At 38.4% G+C, this 19,053-nt stretch overlaps 1 protein-coding gene across 1 annotated transcript; it reads right to left on the reverse strand.

Annotated features, from left to right (window-relative positions):
* Nucleotides 1-2,346: 2,346 nt before the first annotated feature.
* On the reverse strand, nucleotides 2,347-14,192 carry opn8a (opsin 8, group member a). The gene is made up of 4 exons (XM_018697897.2): nucleotides 14,120-14,192; nucleotides 9,036-9,329; nucleotides 5,750-6,075; nucleotides 2,347-2,863 (listed from the first exon to the last, which is right to left on the reverse strand). Exons 1-4 carry the CDS (start codon nucleotides 14,190-14,192, stop codon nucleotides 2,471-2,473), a joined length of 1,086 nt encoding a protein of 361 aa, XP_018553413.2. The 3' UTR covers nucleotides 2,347-2,470.
* Nucleotides 14,193-19,053: the final 4,861 nt, after the last annotated feature.

Genomic DNA, 19,053 nt, shown 5'->3' on the forward strand with positions numbered 1-19,053 from the left:
CTTTAATCCTTGTACTCACCTGATGAGTATTGACCTCATATTACACTCAGGGCAACAATCTCATCTGTTCACATCGACGGTGTAGTGTCCTGCAGTGTGTCCAGGTCTGATTTAATTCCTGTGTGTTGTGAGTTATTTGCCTTAAATGTGGGTGAACAACTGTTCTCAGGGGGACACATGCTTTGAAACACTGAGTAAAAACACAGCTTAGAATATAATGCTTCTGTCTTTATTGAGACTCATATACACACACAAGTCAACAATAATGCATTTTTCTGTTCAACAGATGTGTGTCCAGGCCATTATGGTCATTCTTTAACACAGCATTGTACAATGTATTGGCTGTTTGTTTGCACTCCACTGTGGTGCATGACACAAAGTAAATACCAATCAATCATCCTTTTTTCTGAGCACTGTAATAACCTGGCAATCTGTGCCACCAATATTATCTGAAGAAACACCATTATTTCCTCCAGTCTACTCGTCTTCTTTTTCTCTTTTTCTTCATGAACATAGTAATGCTAAAAGCTGGTTTTCTTTCTCAAACTCCAATTGGCATTGGATTGACAAGATCAAGATTTTTTACATGTGTGTTTTTGCTCTGTTCTGTGGGAGAGAACAATAAGCCTTTATGGCCAAGTTCATGTGGAAGAATCTTTGAACGTGTGAGCCACTCCATCTGTGCTGGCTTGTTTATGCACCATAAGTTAGCCAGATAGAAATATAAGAACTTTGTATAATATTATTGTTGCATGAGTTCAGGGATTTGACAGTTGTGTGGTTTTCATAAAGAAAACAGATGCACAAAAAGGAAAACCATTGTTGCAGCTTCATGAGGAAGTGTCTGTTCATCCTACAAAGAGTTTTTAATATATTGTGTTTGTGTTTATATTGTGTTCCATTATTCAGCTTCAGCTCAACACACAGCAAGTCCCCCCCCCCCCCATCCCTATTGCCATAGGGGGGAGGGAATGGAAGTGATGGACACCGATACATTTCTTAAGGTGCAACTCAAGCATAGAGGCCCTTTACAGTAAAAGACAAAGCAAGCTGTTCTTTGTTACAACCGCTACAAATGTTTTACCAGTCTGTAATGGCTAGTGTTATCTTCTTTGCTGTTTTGTGCTAGGGAGGTGGCATTGGGACTTGTGGTACCAGCAAACTGGGCAAGCTGGTGAGGTGTGTCTGCTCTGTGGTGGTGTTGGAACTGCGCAGTGTGGAGGCAGTGACAGATAAAAGGATGAGAGAGAAGATGAAAGCTATCATGAACAGCCACTCTTATCTGCCCTTCACTGAGCTGAGGTGGTTCAGGAGAGCATTCAGCCAAGGTCTCATCCAGAGAAAGCACTACTTGGGCTTTCTTGTGCCATCAGACTCCACAACATCACATCACCAGTACCTCCTCCTCCACTCCCTCACAACCAGACACCACTCACACGCAACTGTCACCACCACAGATATTATACATGCACTACACATTACCATTGCACATGTATATACACACAAATCTATTTTCTCTATTATTCCTATTTCCTATTTAATGAAATTTTATTTTCTTTATTTCTTTTCATTTTTTCTGGTACGAAGGTATTCATGGAAAAGTATTTCTTAATGTTAACTACATTTTCTTGTGCTGCGGTGTCAGATTTAATTTCGCCTATGAGAGATCAATAAAGGTATCTCTCATCTCATCTCCCTTTATCTTACTTTACGTTGCCTTACTTTAGGCTACCACTTGACCCTTGAGCTCAGCATGCTGGGGAGAAAACAAAGCAAAGCATTTACACCACGAGAATCTCACTCTCTCATACACACAGACACACAAACACAGAAACAAACGAACAATAATCTATCAGTTTCTTTTTTTTTCCGTCGCTCAGGCAGGTCTTGCTCTGCTCTTTGGAAATACAATCCATACACTCTGCATGTGGTGACAAGCTGACTAGTAAAGACTGTTAGGGAGCATTTTGAAAGCTCTGACATTTTCTTTTTTTTTTTTTTTTTTTTGGCTGATAATTACATGAGAAGACATCATGTGGCATCATCATCTGGCATGTCTGTAGGTGAAAGCTATAGCTGGAGCCATTATCAGGTTAGCTTAGCGTAGCACCAAGACTGAAAACGGGGATACGGCTAGCATGACCAACAAATAGCATAGCACACAACACCTCATAAAACCACAACATGTCATTAAGCTTACTTTTTGGTACAGAATAAACAAACATAATATAATATTTGAATTAGTGAGCTTTAAAGGTGGTAGCAGGTGGATATTACTATGTTTAGACAGAGCAGTCCAAGTCTTTGTTCCAAGCTACGCTCAAGCTACATATTTACTGTACAGACAGGAGATTAGTGTTGTTTTTCTCATAAAAATCGAGTACATTTCCCCAAATGTTGAATTATATTCCCTCAATGACAATTTAAAGAAAGGGGTAAAGTAAAAGTGTAGATTTCATCACAAGCAGTTTTAACCCACAGTCATTATCTCATTTCCGGACTGTCTGCTAGAAGCTCCCATCAGACCCATGCAGGTTTCATCAGTCCCATCCCTGAAAATGGTGGAGTCAGTGCCTCTAACCATTTTGCCTTCTATCTTTGCCCCTTCAGCAGGTGAACTGGCCTGATGAGAACAACAAAACACCAGTCTCTGGAGGCGCAGGAGCTCATGCCATGAGGTACGCCGGAAGATGAAATATATGAAAGGGTTGTATACGGTGGAGCTTTTGGCAAAGAGGCAGGGTAATAGGGTGACAAAAGGCGCCATGTGGCTCTGCTCCTGGGAGTGAAACATGCTCCAAAAGCTGACAGCCACATAGGGAGTCCAGGCAATAATGAAACCTAAGCTTATCATCACAGCCATCTGTAATAAGAAGAGCAGATTAAAGAACAAGAGATGGCAGGGGAACAAAGGGAATAAAATAGAGGGGTGTGTGGTGGATGTGAGTTCAGTAAATGAAACAAGGGTGTTAGTAAGAAAAAGACAAAGAGGAGGGGATTTTAGACTGGTTTGACATTTTGGAAATATTCACGTTTTTGCTTAGATTTTGAGAACATTCATATTCACTCTTATTATCTATGCAATAAATATGAAGCTACACCACCAGCAGCCAAGCTAACTAAGCTTAGTACTGGCCTGGCTCTGTTGGACAAAGGCAGGTAAGCTCTTTCCCCCTGTTTCCAGACTTTGTGCTAACTGGCTGGTTCAGTTTCTTTAAACTATTTGTTTCAGGCACTGGTGAAATGAAGGTGTTTGGCAACAGAAATGAAATGTAATAGAACTTGAAGGCAACAAAGCAGCATTGTAATATCAGACTAAAGTTGCTGTATCACATCAAAGAATAAAACAGTGCTGGAGAGGGTTTTGTGGTGAGTGATAGTCATAGCGATGACAAGTGTACTTAAGCCAGATGCAAACGCTGCACAATACTGGAGTGATGTAAGAGGAGGAAAAAAATGTAACATCATATTTTATGACCTGTATTCTGATTTTATTAAATGTTCTTTGACAGCCGATGGTTAACAACCCAGCCTTTCAGCACAAGCCATGGTCATTTGAAATCACCATGTTACATTAGTCTGGCAGGTAATTTAAATCTAAATTATAGGTGAGGAGAAAAGAGCTAAGGTCCATCTCTTTGAAATATCTGTCATATTCTGCAGGGAATTAAATGATGGGTAGGAAAGGGACAGGTTTATTAACTGACCTCTGAAAAATCATCATACATCAAATGAGTAATTCCCATGTGAATAGGACTTGCAGGAGAGCAACCTGTCAGTGATGTGTATGTATATATGGGGCTTTATTCAACTCAAAACATGTCACACACTGGACTAACCATCCAAACCACAAAACTGGTGCAGGGAACATCATGGTGGCTATAGAATAATTAGAGATTAGAGTGTGAACAGCTCATTCATTGAACAGGTAATAGATTCAAACTTTGAGTGGTCTGCAGAGAAAGAATGATAGAGTGAAACATGCAGATAGAGGTCATTCATTTTCTTTTGTAAGTCAAGAGGTAGACTTGGCAACCAGGGAGCACTGAAGAATTGGTTAAAAAATGTTCTCTCACATTCATCTGGGAGAATAAAATGAAAATCAATGTTACAGGTACAGGCGTGCATATGCTTGTTATTTGTGTCCACAGGGCATTTGCTGCTACACTGACAAATCTGTTGTGTTCACAGAAACACAGATGTGTCAAACCCCAGAGTAGTGACCAGTCTCTGACCTAGTACGCTCTGTCAAGCACATCAGTGTAACAACCTCACCCTTCTGATCTTTATCAATCCTTTCTTATTTTTCTGTAGCCTGACCACTGTTTCACCATAGACTTACAATCAAACTAAAAGGACATTTGGCTTCAGTTTTAGGTTAACTAATTGATTTTGCCTTAGGACAGCTTCAAACCCTTATTTCATATCGTGCATTTAGAAAGTCACAGCCTTCTGGTTCAGTTTCAAAAATTGATATAAAATAGCAATAGCCTGAAAATAACTTGAAAGAATTGGAGGAAATTTCATTTGTCAAGTGTTTACCTTATATGTAATGTCACACTCATGAATGTGCAATAACACACAAACACGTAAATAAATGCGCATATGTAGACATACAATGAAGATGCTTAGATTAGGAGCTCCCCCGTGGGCGTATAGGTCACACTGACATTGTGTGGTACTCACATATAAGGGGAAGATCTATGATGGAGTGTTTTCAGTAGCACAGTTTTGGTGATTAATGTGTAAATGGTGTAGGTCAATCATTGAGCTGTTAGAAGTGGAAGTAAATTACCAGATAAGTCTGGTTATAATCTATACTTCTCACTGAGATTTGTTGGTGTAGCAGGGTCTGTATAGTGTGTGATGACCAGTACTAATATTCTGTTTTATGCAGTCAGTAGACAGCAGCACTGGCCTCCCACCCACCATTCCTCCACCTAACACAACTTCATGCCGAGCCAAGGACTTTTTTAATTGGCCAGTGTCAGGGTTATCTGGCTGAGCTCATTTACACTAGGAATAAGAAAAACAATGGAATAATATCAGCCTTATCCTTTGAGCAACTTTCACAGGGACCTGCTCATGCAAATCTGTGTTTTAATCTGTATTTTTTTCCCCCTTATGTTTCAAAAGTTGTATCAAGTGTGTGGAGGAGGGGGAGGAATAGGAAAGCGAGATTGTTTACCTACTGTGCAGTCACTAGATTAAGCCAGTGTGAAATCACCTTCATGTCTGTAAACCAAATAGAACTACGTCTGTCAAATAATATGCTTGAATATAGCCTGAACATTCAGTTACTGACAAATGATACCACCCTATAGTTGGATGTAATGTCCATAAAGATTCAGCTTTGTGAAAATCATGACGTATTTTCAAAATATGTTTCCACTTGACAGCATATAATGATCAGTGCTGCAGATGAGACATTTCTCCAAGATATGTGGTTTATTCATGGGAAGATTTGAGTGATAAAGAATTTGCTTCATAATTATTTAACTTTACTTTGATTTAATTACCATGGTTTCTTGGTTGCCTCTGTACTGCGCTGATAGATTAATATGGGTCTTGGAATATGTGTATAAGAGGTTCTGAAACTTAACAAACATACCTATTTTCTTTAATTACAAATGATGACTAAGAGCTATTAATTCAGTTTTTGCATTTCACAAATGAAATTGTGTGTGATTTCTTGTTTCGTGAGATTGACAGAACAGAGTCAATACAGCACGGCTTGTCTTATACTTACCAGCGTAATTTTCTTCTCAATATTGCCATATTGAAAATCATTGCTCTGGATAGATTGGTAGGCTCTGTGCAGCTTCCAGGCAATCCCAAAATAAGTGAAGACAATGACAAGGCAGGGCAGGAATGTGCAGAGTACAGACAGAGCCAGGATGAAGGTGGAGTGGTTTAGGGACTCCCCGTAGCCCGTCCAGTCTATCGAGCAGGCAAGTCCAAATGGTTCTGGCCCATAGCTGCCCCAGCCAAGCAGAGGAAACAAGGCCCACAGGCCAGCATAAAGCCAGATCCCACTGATTACAATACTGACAGTTCTCCTCTGGAACTTGATACCTATGCAAAGACAGATTTTTAATTCAGTTTAGTATGTCAACTATATGGCTTTATTGTGATTTCTATTGATACTGTACTTTGCGCTGCATTATATGCCAACTCTCATTATATGGCTTTTGCACCATAAAGCATAGGCAGCAGCTACTGTAGGCAACCACTGTGTCCATCACCTCTTTCAATCACACAGCATGTAAGTTAGGAGTCTGTAGGTAATAATGGAGCAGGGCCATTATACTTCAGTCAGAGACATATCAAAGAATTGATCCCACTGATATGGTGGAAAAAGCTCTGGTGCTTGGGTGAGCTCAAGCACCAGGGCGGCAGTGAGGATTCTGGAGGAGCTAATCCTCACACAAATATTAACACTGGATATTGGCTAAGTCAATAACACCAAAGCTATGCACATAAGGAAGAGGTGCAGCAAACGGCGTTGGCATGAGCATAACAGCAATGACAAGTGTTAGGTTGTACAACCTTATTGCCCAAATAAGAATGCCAAAATTGGATGATTCTTTTTATGTCAACTGTCAATTTTATTGTCAGATGTATTCCTACTACAATCCTCTTGCATTGCAACTAAGCTATGGCTAAGGTTAGGGAAAGACTGTTTTTCTGGCAAATGCATTATGGTTAAGGTATCGTTAAGCAGCTACAAACAATTAATGTTGAAATTATGCTTCTTCGAAGATAGACATAAATATCTCCAAGGACCTACACAGAGAAGAGTGTTATGGTTAACTGTAGGCTGCAGAGGAGTCAACATGCTTGCCTCCCATATCTCTCAACACATTGTGCAGAGCGGGGCATCACGCAATTTGTTAACTCCAAAAAACAAAAAGCAAACATAAACACACCACATACAGGTATAAAAGAAACAGTCATGCAAATCTAGCCCACATGCACATCTAGGTATAGACTAGAGAGGTATAATTCCAACTTAAATTATGAGGTGGGATATTATCCCAAATGGATGTCATTCCTAAGGAAAATATCTGGGTTATAATGGCAGCATGAATATGATTGGAAGTTACTAGTTAGCTGGTAGCCAAACAGGTGATGACCGAGCCAGTGATTGTGAAGCATGAATGAAACAGCTGATATCAATCAGATAATGCAAATACAAGTTGATGCAAGTGTAACTTTAGTGGTCTGCCTGAACTACCCCTAAGCTCCATTTATACAAAAACTACCAAAAACTAAGAGTGTATGTATTAATTTACTTAGATGATCTAGCTAACTGAGTTCAAAGGCTCATAGGGGAGACTTCTTACCCAAGACAGGGCATATTTTGTGAATAATACCAGTGGATGTTTAGCCATATAAATACAGGCTGCCTCCCACTGTTATGTTATCTAACTATAATCAATTGTAGTATGACATTTGGTTCAAAGCTCTCTTCTGTGTTTACCGGCAGCTCCTTGCATCCCATAATGTACTTATCATCTATAACCATATCGATTTACACCTATAAGTAGTATAAGGAGTCAGATAGAAATCCAGCCCCCATATTTCACCCTAAGCGTGGACTGGATCTGACTGTCTGTGTTACTCCCTGTTGTGTCAATTATCATACCAGGCTTTAAGTGTGATTTTGTATTTCATTTCATTCAAATGTTTTTATATCTCCAAGTAATAAGCACTCACAAAGGAAGTTATTTTTGCACTACATATTGTATATGATAGACAGCAACATATTCTAGATCAAGGATTTTGTGTATTAGGTGAGGGAATGAAATCCAGCGTATAAGGCTATACAAGACTTTATGAACATCTATAGTATATCTCAAGCCATGTGTTTTGTTATCACTGTTGCAATCCACTAATGCAATATTCAGTGCTTCTTTCGTGTGCCTAAGTCTAAATACAGCAATCACTCTGTAATACATTGTGAGCTGAAATATGTTGAGATTTCAGATTCTCTTCTCTCCCTAAAATTGTGCTGTATTTCCACTGCTTTTACGTACATTTTAGTATCACATAAATTTCATACTTATGATTTTTATTCAGTGAAACATGTACCTTAGCATTCTCATCATTTGTGAATTGCTTTCTTGCTGAGAAAAAAAAAAGCTTTAGATTGTGCTGTCATTATCCATTCACACTTTTATGCTGTGCCTGTGGCAACAGCCAGGCTAATAAGGCAGGCAGTTACAACATTTGGACCTGTGAGGCTGCTCCATAACTGGCCCTGTAATGAGGCACAAACGTCTTGTAGGTTCTATGCTTACAAACAGACAGTTAATGTTCAGTAATTCTCCTCATTTACAATATTATTATATACAGGACTTCCTTGGTAAGAGACAAGAATACTTAATCTGACAGTAACATAATTTCCTGCAGGTATCCCATGTCCTAGCAGTTAAAATGTAACACACAATGACTTGGTGGTATGTAAGATGAAATCAGTGTAAATCTCAGTTACAGCATGAGATGATCTATAATGCAGCAGACCATGCTGTGTGTACTGCTTGCCTGTCACCCTATTCAGTCCAATTGCCTGACAAGAATGAAGCCCTTGGTGAGTGTAGGGATGAACTACTCCCCCAGAAAAAAACAAGCAGGGCTTGCTCATTGATCTTAACAAAGATTAAAATGGGAGTTAGTCAGACTATTGTATATCAATGAACAATGGATGTAATGATCAATCAGGTCCTTACCAGGTTGGACCTCTTTACACCCATTATTTAGATATATATTCATATTCATGTAATGTGTTCATGTAATCTGTTCATTTGCATTAATAATTCTTGTCAATACAACTGTAAGCATTGAGGGTTTGTAGGAAATAGTCTAGGTTCACCATTTGATGTTCAGCTGTACATCAGTTGTAAATCCCTGTGACCTTTGACAAGATTGACTGCTTTCTTACAATATGGATTTCTTAATGCCAAGTGGTATTGAATAAGAACATAGGCTTAACTGCCCCAATTTTCCTCATATCCTATCTGAGATTACACTACCTGTCTTGGGAGGACTTCCTGTCACCAGATACCTGACCATCCCCATCACAGCTAGAGTCATGATGCTGGTTATACTGAAGATCATGCCCATCAGGCCATAGTAGAGGCAAGAGGTGTCGCCTCCAATCCAGGCATGGTTAAAAGCTGAAGCAATGGACAGAGGATACATGCTGAGGGCCATGCCGATGTCTGTTATGGCTAAGTTCACTGTCAGCAGCTCGGGAGCTTTAAGCAGAGTGAGGCGACGGGCTGCACTGACCAGCACTGCTGCATTCCCCAAGATAGACAGCATAGCTGTAGGAAACAATAAGAAAAGAAAAAAGATTAATCAAAATCTCTATTACTATTAACCTATCCTGTAGAGAGATTGCTCGTCCTCATCCATCAGTGAAGCTAGTAGCCGTGTCATCAACAGAACAACCACCTTGGTCAGTGTTGAAAAAAAAAAAAAACTGATCTGAATACCAACAGAATTTACCTCCATTCCTATAATCATGTTCCCTATTCTCCTCTTTCCATCTGTCTCCAATAGACAAAGCACGTATTATTGCTTTAGTTAGTTATCACATGAATAAGAGATTCATTAATGTAAAGTGAATCTGGTCAAACAAGACACCTTCAGCAATGAGTAAATTGAACAATTGTTGCTATTCTAATGACCTCAGTCACTGTGGGTTTTCCTCTTCCCTCAGGCTCTGACTGTAGAGCTCAAATACGAAGGCTGCCTATTTGTGAGATGCTGACATGGGCACCAATGGTTAGAAATGTTCTGCTCTTTACACAGCTACTACACTATGCCCGCTAAGATTTTCCACCCTAACAAAAAGTTTTTCATATAATATAGTAGATAGATAGAATGTTTATAGATCTGACATTCTGTGTTCTGTGCTGGACTATTGATACTATATGTGCAGCATAAACCACATGAGCTGAGGTCCTGACTATAAAACACTGGTGTTCAGCTTACTGGAAAATTTTCTAGGTTCACTATACAGTATTTCTCTTGTATAAATCAGTGCTGTTGAGTGCATGTAATTAAACTACTCTCTCAATGATGTCATGATAAGTATATGGGAACATACAGCTTACATAGACAAACAGGTTGGTTGTTGAATTTTTTTTATTTGGTAGAAAGTCTTATTGGATTACGGGGTTCCACATGTTTACACTGAATTTTACCTACAATTGTAAGCAGGTAACCAATAAAATGTAACAAATTACATGTTTGCGAAATTATTTCTTTCATTACTGTGCAGCAAGGAGCTTACAGTGCATTGGATTCTAAAAATAGAAAAATATTGGACCATTAATTACAAAATTACTGCTAACGTCCATTCCATTATAGAGATTGGTTGATGTGCTCTGGGCTCAACCTGTTTTACATAATACCTCTCTCTTACATAAGCTTATGGAAATTTGATTGATACAACATACAATATTATGCTGGGATGTGTTCATTTTTTAAATAGTCCTTTTAATCTGTCAAAAAGCATATGAGATTTTTGTCCCTCAATAGTCCTAATAGAATTTTCTCTCCCAGAGCAACCTTGACATAAATGATGTGCATATGTTCGTGTGATATCCTTTAAGTGAAATTTACTGCAGATACATGTAGCTCCTCTATATTCTGCCTTCGGCTTGTGAAAGAAAAATCAATCTGTAATCATTTGCGCATGGAGCAAAAATGCAACAAGGAGACTGAGTCAAGGCCACATTTGTCGTTTCCATTCTTCCTTCTTCTCTATCCTTTTATTTGCCTTTTTTTTCCGTTACTTTGCAAGCAGCAGCAGCCACCAGTGACTGAAGACTGCCAACTGCTCTCCTGAAGAACACACCATTCAAAAAGATCTGTGCATGTATTTATGTATGTGCATACATATGTATGTATGTATTACCATTTCATTAGTGGGTGGTGAAATGTCCTCTAAAAGCAATAGAAACCAAATGTACCATGACAGACAACTCAGACATCCACTAAGATGTTTTTAATGCAGGAAATGTCTATTGACAATCATACTATGCCACCTTATTTTTAATAATTGAGATGCTGTATTGCATTTTAATTCCATGTCTGTTCACTTTAAGGCTTTTGACATCTTCACTGGTGGGTCACTGGGGACTGGGAATATTTCTTCAGCATGTGAATGATTATGCTCTGTGTGTGTACGGGTGTGTCCTACCGTTCATATAATCGTTCTTTTATCTGCCTTCAACCATTACATCAGGATGGTGTAACAAATCATGTGGCGGATGTTGTGTACAGAATCTTCAGTGTTTTCACTTCAGATTCTTCAGGCAGAGAAAAGTCTCCCATGGTTGTATGGGAAAATGACACTCAGGGAGAGAAGAAAGAGTCAGGATCAATTGTCTCAATGCCCTGAGATAAAATTAACACCAGTCATAAAAAGTATATTTAGGTGGAAGCCAGTTTACATTTTGTGATATTTTGTTAATATTTAGTGAGTTGTTGAACTAGTTTATTTTATATAATGTATTTATTATTTGCTTTATTACTGGTATTTCAAAGACCAGAAAATAGTATTTGAGAGTGATACAAAAATATTAATATATCCAAGTGCCAGTGTTCATTGATCAGTATCAGCATGTTAAACTGGTGTTTTTGATACTTATTTTCCATAGCATTTCAGTACAGTACAGTATAGTGAACACTTTTAACATGAGAACTGTGTACATTGAGATATTTATATTTGCCTTTCTACCTTGAACTTGGACAAAAGAATGAGCCAGTGCTCCAAGGTCTCTACAATACATTCATGGTCTGAACCAGCAACTGGACAGCATGTGGCTTTTATCGTGGATAACATGTCCTGGTATGACATAATCTACATCTACATCAAAATTCATGAGGAACACGGGTGCAAGTAGTTATTTTTGAAAACATGAAAAGAAACAGTAAATTTCCTTCACAGTTGGAAGCTTAATGCATCATATATGGTTAAAGGATACAAGTGGTAACTTCACTTGCTGTACTGACATTAGTAATAGTGCAATCCACACTGTTGATCACTATCACTAAAGATGGTAGGCTACCACCTGTAGTTACTGTGATTTACAGAGTGGATTGTGCTAAAGCTAATGCTAGCACAGCAAGTGAAGTTAGCAACAAGGGGAGTTGCAGCAGCATCTGAATTTAGTTTTAACCAGAACATTTCATATTTGGTATATATAAGTACTCCTAGTACTTAGTGGACGTCTTGTATTCTTTCCATCTCAAGTTACAGGTAGCTGGCATTGCCACATCTTTCACAACTGCCCTCTTACACCCTGCTGCTGTGCATTGGGCTGTCCTATGGGCATCTTAACCTTCATCTTGGGTCCTGTCTGCTGTGGTAGATTCCTGCTTGTACAGATATAGTGCTTGTGCTGCCATGATCAGAGCCTCTGTGCTGTCCTTCTTACTTCTTCTGTCTGATGACACATCCCATGGGGAGGCTTGATCTTCCACAGTATTTTCTCTTCCTTCTTATCACCCTTTGTCCTATACTGCCTGAAGCACCTTCTTAGTTCATCCCAGGGGTCATCTTCCTGATTTTTTAATGGATGCTTCTTGCTTCATCTTGGATCATTGCTATGTATTCATTTATATAGTATTGGTGAGTACTTGCCCATTCCCAGCAGTAGTATTCATTTATCTACAGTTGTTTCAATATTTCATGTCATTAGATGTGACCTAAGTGAGACCAGTAGCAGAGGAAGAGAGGTGATAGAACGTCCCTTTGAGGTAAATATTAACACACACATATGCATGTACACACACACACACCCACACACACACACACAGAGAGAGACTTCTGTGTGTCTATGTTAGGGCACAGAGAGGTAGAAAGAGACAGAATATTTTCCAGTGCTACCTGACCAATGGTTATCTAACTTACCAGTACCTCATTCCCTGCATTCAGTATAGTGACTGTATGACAAAATGATGTGCAGTCAATACACACAGCACATTTTCAACTAAGTGTTTACATGCACTCATATACACAACAAACTCCAAGACTGTGCCGATAATAAGCAAAAATCGTAGCTGATTTAAATCTGGCTGCAGTCTCCTTAGAAGTAATCGCTGCACAAAATTTTGTGCGATATGTCGCTCCCAGTGCTCCTGACTCACACTGGATTTCCTCCACTGTGTCAAACTGGTGACCCTTCAACTAGAATTTCATTTTGGGGAAGAAGAAGAAGTCATATGGAGCCAAATCTGGTGAGTAGGGTGGGTGGTGGGTGCTGTCATGATGGTGCAGTAGAATTCAGTGTTGACAGTCTGACCCAGGGGGACAAATTAATGATGCACAACCTAGCGAATGACAAATTAAACATCTCCCTTCATTTTTTCTCTATTGACTGAGTCACTTCAGTAGGTGAGAGGGAACACTGTCTGAACTCTGTTGGATTTAGTTTGTTCATCTGATCACTGGTAATGGAAAACAAAAGTGACTGTACTATATCTCTAGATTTCATCTTGTTGATCATCATTACATAATTTACCATCATCATAACACTGAAAGCTGGTATATCAACTGCTTAGTCATCATTTCATCTCAAATACAATGCACTGGAGACAATAAGAGCACCACATAATTACATAACATCTGCTTAAAATGTTATGAAAATTCAACAGTATAGTGAGTTTGTTGGAGAGACTGTGCCAAAGACCTTGTATTAACATGTCAAAGTTCCACCACTTCAACCAGGTTTCTTTTCAGAAAAGAACAAACAACTTTTCAGAAGTTGTTGGAACAAAATGTGGGGCTAATCAAACAAGTGCTATTGTTTGCAGAAAATGGGGAGCTCATAAGACCAACACTGATCTGAAATGATGCATCCTGCTTATGTCTTTGACAAACAAACCAAGAATCTCCCTCAGAAGGTTATTAAAGTGCTTATTTCTTATTAGTAACTAATAGATTTTACCTTCATGTCTGCAACCGCAACCATTTGGGAGAAAAAGTGTCACATTTCAGAAAAAATAAAATCTAAAATAAATCTATGCAAGCTCAAAACATTTAAAATTCCTGCTACAGACAACACAGTGTGACACTGAAACAAGCAAGCAGTGTACTCACCAATTATCACCAGGTACATCCCTGCCCAAAAATCAACAGTGGGTGACAGTTTGGACATGTATTTATCATCCATGTTTGTCCAGTTGGTGGTAAAAACAAACAAACAAACAAATTACTTCCAGTAGGAAAAAAAAATAAAAAACACCTCTAAGATGTGCTGAAGTCTGGTCTCAAATGTACCTGAACTGAGTTTGAAAATGACTGAAAATGAGCATATTGTTCCTTGTCTTCTCTGTCAGCCCTCATATTCTCTCAGTGCGACGCAGCATCTGACACCTAATACGCAGGCATGAAAATCTGCCACATGGACAATATAGTGTGCAGTACACAGTGGCACAAATGATTGACTGACTCCCCTCCACCCTGGTACATTGGAAAACTGTGACCATGCACACACAGACTCACACCTACACACACATGCTAATGCAGATTATAATTACTAACAATCACTTCATGGTACATTTTGCTCACCCCTATAAAAAAAAAAAACATTCCACTTACACACACACACACACACACACACACACACACACACAGGCTTGCTCTACTAGTATCAAAAGATTCAGTACATATCACTTATTATTAAAAACAGCAAAATTACAAAAGATAGTTTTTTATCTCTTACATTAATGAATGTGTCAAATGTCAAGTCACGTAAAACTAAATTAGTCTATATTCATGGCATCATTTTTGTACCTTATTCATGACAAATGAAGAAGGGACTGAAGCTTTATTTTCTATTATGCCTTAGACTGAAGATTGAATTGCAGATACAATAGAATAGGATTAATATCTTAGTCAGGAGGATTTACAGTGCAAACCAGGCCACTGTCTGTCCATGAATATAATGTGTGTGTATATTTTACCATGTGTGTGGATATAGAGCTTGTAATTCTCAGAAAAAGAACGCTGCATACAAACAACATCACATTAAGTATATTCTTCACAATAAAATAACCCTTTTCCTGTACTCTGTGTTGCTAAACTGTACATAACAGTTTTTTTTAACAATCATTTTAACACTTTGGCAACACAAAATTGCATAAATAAAGTGTGTCTGTATCCTCCACTTTGGCACAAATTTCTTTTGTGTTGCCATATGCTACATACTACAATGGCATTATAATCTGAATACTAAAAACTAAAATAAAGTCTGCTGTAGCCACAAGTATTACTGATCCATGGTGTCCTCTGTATTCTGCTAGTCACAGTAGTGTACGTACCACTTATACCACTATTGAGGGTAAATTTACTATAATTGTATTTACAACACTAATACTATATGTATTAAATTGTTCACAGTTGTCTTGTCTCCTTATCTCATTGCTTTCCTCTTGGTTGTGCTACTTCTAATACAGTCTGTAAAGCTTTTATCAGATATCAGTCCTGTGTTGCCAAGTAAAGACAGAAATGTGCCTTGGGGCCTTCAGAATCAACAGTGCAGACCACTGTGATTCAAAATAAATGGCAATGAAACTGTTGCCTTGCGGATGCTTTAACCAATCAGATTTCAAGCTTGGCGCGGCCAGAGGTCATCTAGCAGGCCTACACTAACAGCGACATTTCCACGTCATTTGATTGGCTGGTCAGAGCTAGCAAACTGTATCTATAGCTACTAGCGCAAGTAAAAACATGCTAGTACAGATTTAATAGCTGTTTTTTTAAACCCACAATGGCTGTAGGAGGAGGAAGAGTTAAGTGACTCTGTTGTAGAGGTTACTGCGTCTCAGTTCCAACAGCAAGTACTTTTCTATCACCATGAAGGGTAATGCTAAAAGTCGAGTCTTATTCTCGCACAAGTTTTAACTCGCTTTAGGGCCGAGGATGTCCTCTCAACAGAAGAGTTTTTTAATTTGTCTACAAATAATCAGCAGTTTCGGTGAGTAAAATGTATTTTACCTTTATTGTATTGTTTATGTTTTTAGTCATTGTCTATGCTAATATTGATACTTGGAGATGTGGTGGTGTATGTGGCGCAGCTGTGGCTGCAGTGTTTGGAGACCCTATTGAATTGCGTTAATTGAGTTTTTATAACATTGCTTTAGTAATGGCTTTTATTCTGGCTACACGGCATGCCTGTCTGTGATGCAAAGCTCTGTTATACCGCCTTTCTGTATATGGTTAGCGTTTAGTTGAACACTATCGTTTAGTTGAACACTATTATACTGCATGTGTTCGCCAGGTTCTTTTGGATTCAGTGTTAAGACTGCTTTGTCTGTCAGTAATAGACATGGTTAACAAGTAGGAAATTCCCTTAATGAAGAAGTTTTAAAGTTTTTTGTATTGACTCCAGGGATAACTGAACCTTTGACCCTGCTTAATGCCTGCAGCATGTCTTTACCTTGCACCTTCTCCACATTTATCCAAGTAATCTTTGCACCTTTTTATGTGTGAAAAGGGCAGTGAAAACATCAGAGTTCAGGGTGTAACTGCTGTGATCAACAATTATCATACTGTTCTATGCTGACATATGCTGCAGATCTACTTTGAATTTGCACACTGGTCTATGCATCAGCAGGAAAGAGTGAATGGGAAGACATAACATTCTTGTAATCTTTGTTAAATGAAATGTACAAAAGCAGACTTGGCTCAAGGCTAATTTTCCAAGAATTTCTGAAGATTTTGTACACTAGTCAGTGGAGATTTCACATAGACCACATGTAGTGCTATTTCCGCGAATGTGTTAAAAGCAGTCACAGTGTGACACAGGATATCAGACCTTGCTAATGGAAGGTGAAAGAAGGGAATCTTTTTTTGTCCCTTCAATGTGATCTGTTTTACAAATTGGTAAGAAATTGATTTGGTATATATATGGGGTTCTTGTAGACATTGTATTTTATTGAAGATACATAAAAGCAAGTTTTAGTGTCACGCCACATGCCATAATATAGTATTCTTAAACCAATGATTAAAGACTGCTGAAAGTATGCATTGAAAACAACTGCACACTTTGACATTGTTTATTTTTCCAAGCCATATAAAGAACAATATAAAAAGACCTGTAGTGGTGAACACAGCCCTTGACTGCATCCACATCAATATCACTTAATGACTCCTCCAGTATCATCACATGCCTCATCCACTTACAGTACCAGTCATCTGTTGGCATAAACCTTCTATTGCCATGCCAATAACTACTCTTCCTTACATGTGGCTTGTTTATAAATTGGTATTTCCATTACTCTCAGTTGTACTTTGTATTTCATGTCAATTAATAATATCCATTTTGAACCACAGATGCCTAATAGAAACTTTCTTGGAATTTCAGGCCCCTGCTGCCAGCATGACTAATGAGCTATATATAAATTAATTTGTGTCTATATGCACTGCAGCAATTAATAATCATGTAGCGTGTCATCAGAATAATGTCAGTGTATTAGAATATGGATATTTTTCATAGCTAAATTAGGGTCACCTTGGGATAATTGTGATCCTGGCTCATAAGATTACTCAGTCCTATGGCGACTGAATGTCTTAGGAGATTACCAGAGCTTTTGCTAGCTCCTCTGATTGTGAGAAAGGATGCTGGACATCAGACAGGATGTTTTTTGGGTATTTTTTTTTATTATATTTTTTTAGACTCTATTAGATAGGACAGCAAAAGAGAGACTGGAAACAGGGAGAGAGAGTAGGGGAGTGACATACGGTAAAGGTCCGAGCAGACGGGGAGTTGAACCAGGGTGCTGCTGTATACACTCAAGCCATTTGGCTATGGGGAGGCCCCTTGACAGGATTTTTATACATCAGAGGTTATAAAGAAGCCTTTCCCTGGTTTTCTTTTGTGTAAAATTAGGATTTTAAAAAATTTTGAAAAAAAAAAAATAAATAAATTGAAAAGCTCCTGATCTTTTTCCATTAAGCTCATGAAACTGTTAAATCTGTGGCACTGCTGTGTCAGAACTGAGCTACAAACACTGCAGATGGACACTTTTGTTGCCCAGTGTGAAAAACAAATCTTTAAGTCTTCAAGGAATGCTTTTGGGGGGCAAAAAATCAATCATCAGTAGATCAATAATAGCTCATGCTTGTTGTAATTATGTAGCATTCAAAACAGTCCTCCATGTCTCGTAAGATAGAGTCCTCACCAAAAATCATTCTTTCCCTTTCATAGTGTTCTTCCCAGATTCCTGTTAAGTACATTTGTAATGTGCAGTGTCAATTCATCGTAACAGAGCATCACAAGATCTCTGTTAAGTTAATCTGTCATCTGTGATACTAGCTCTCTATACACATCTTAAATTCACTCAAGCAGTTATATAGGAAACCATCAATAGTAAGTGTTCAGTGGTCATTTACTTTGATGTTCTTCCGTCCAAAAACACAGCACCAGCTTACATTGAACTGATTTCTAAAAAAAAGGCACAGCAAAATGTAACAAACAAAAAATGTACCCCTATATTGGTGCACATTATCTGTTTGTTGCTCCTGTGTTGTGAAATCAAGAAGATTTAAACTATAAATTTAATCTGGTGAAATTGAGGCCTTTATAGAGTTAATGATTGGAATGAGAGTTCTCATGTGGAGAAAAAGGGAAAGAACAATGATATGATGTGATGTTGAGTGAGATGTGAAGCACACTATAAGGGAAACCAGTTTGACAGCCTATATCAGAGAGGTGTATGAAAAATGGTGCTGAGTTTGTGCTTTTCACACATTTGCTGTCAGAACTGGGATCAATAAAGGGAGTGCCAGTTGTGAAAAAGCACATAATTAGACATGGAATGCTCATTACCATATACCTCCTTTCTATGTATTGTCACTGTTAGATTATCCTTAAGATCAGAGGATCCATAAATAGCTCCACACTGATCTCATCAATAGATGCAAAATGTCATGACAAGTCTCCGCTCTCCACTCTAATATATAATATATAATAGTGTGTGTGTATGTGTGTACACATCTGTTAATCAATTAGCCTAAATTAACCAAGTTTT

This window comes from Lates calcarifer, linkage group LG7_1 (assembly GCF_001640805.2).
Source record: "Lates calcarifer isolate ASB-BC8 linkage group LG7_1, TLL_Latcal_v3, whole genome shotgun sequence".
Lineage (NCBI taxonomy): Eukaryota > Metazoa > Chordata > Actinopteri > Centropomidae > Lates > Lates calcarifer.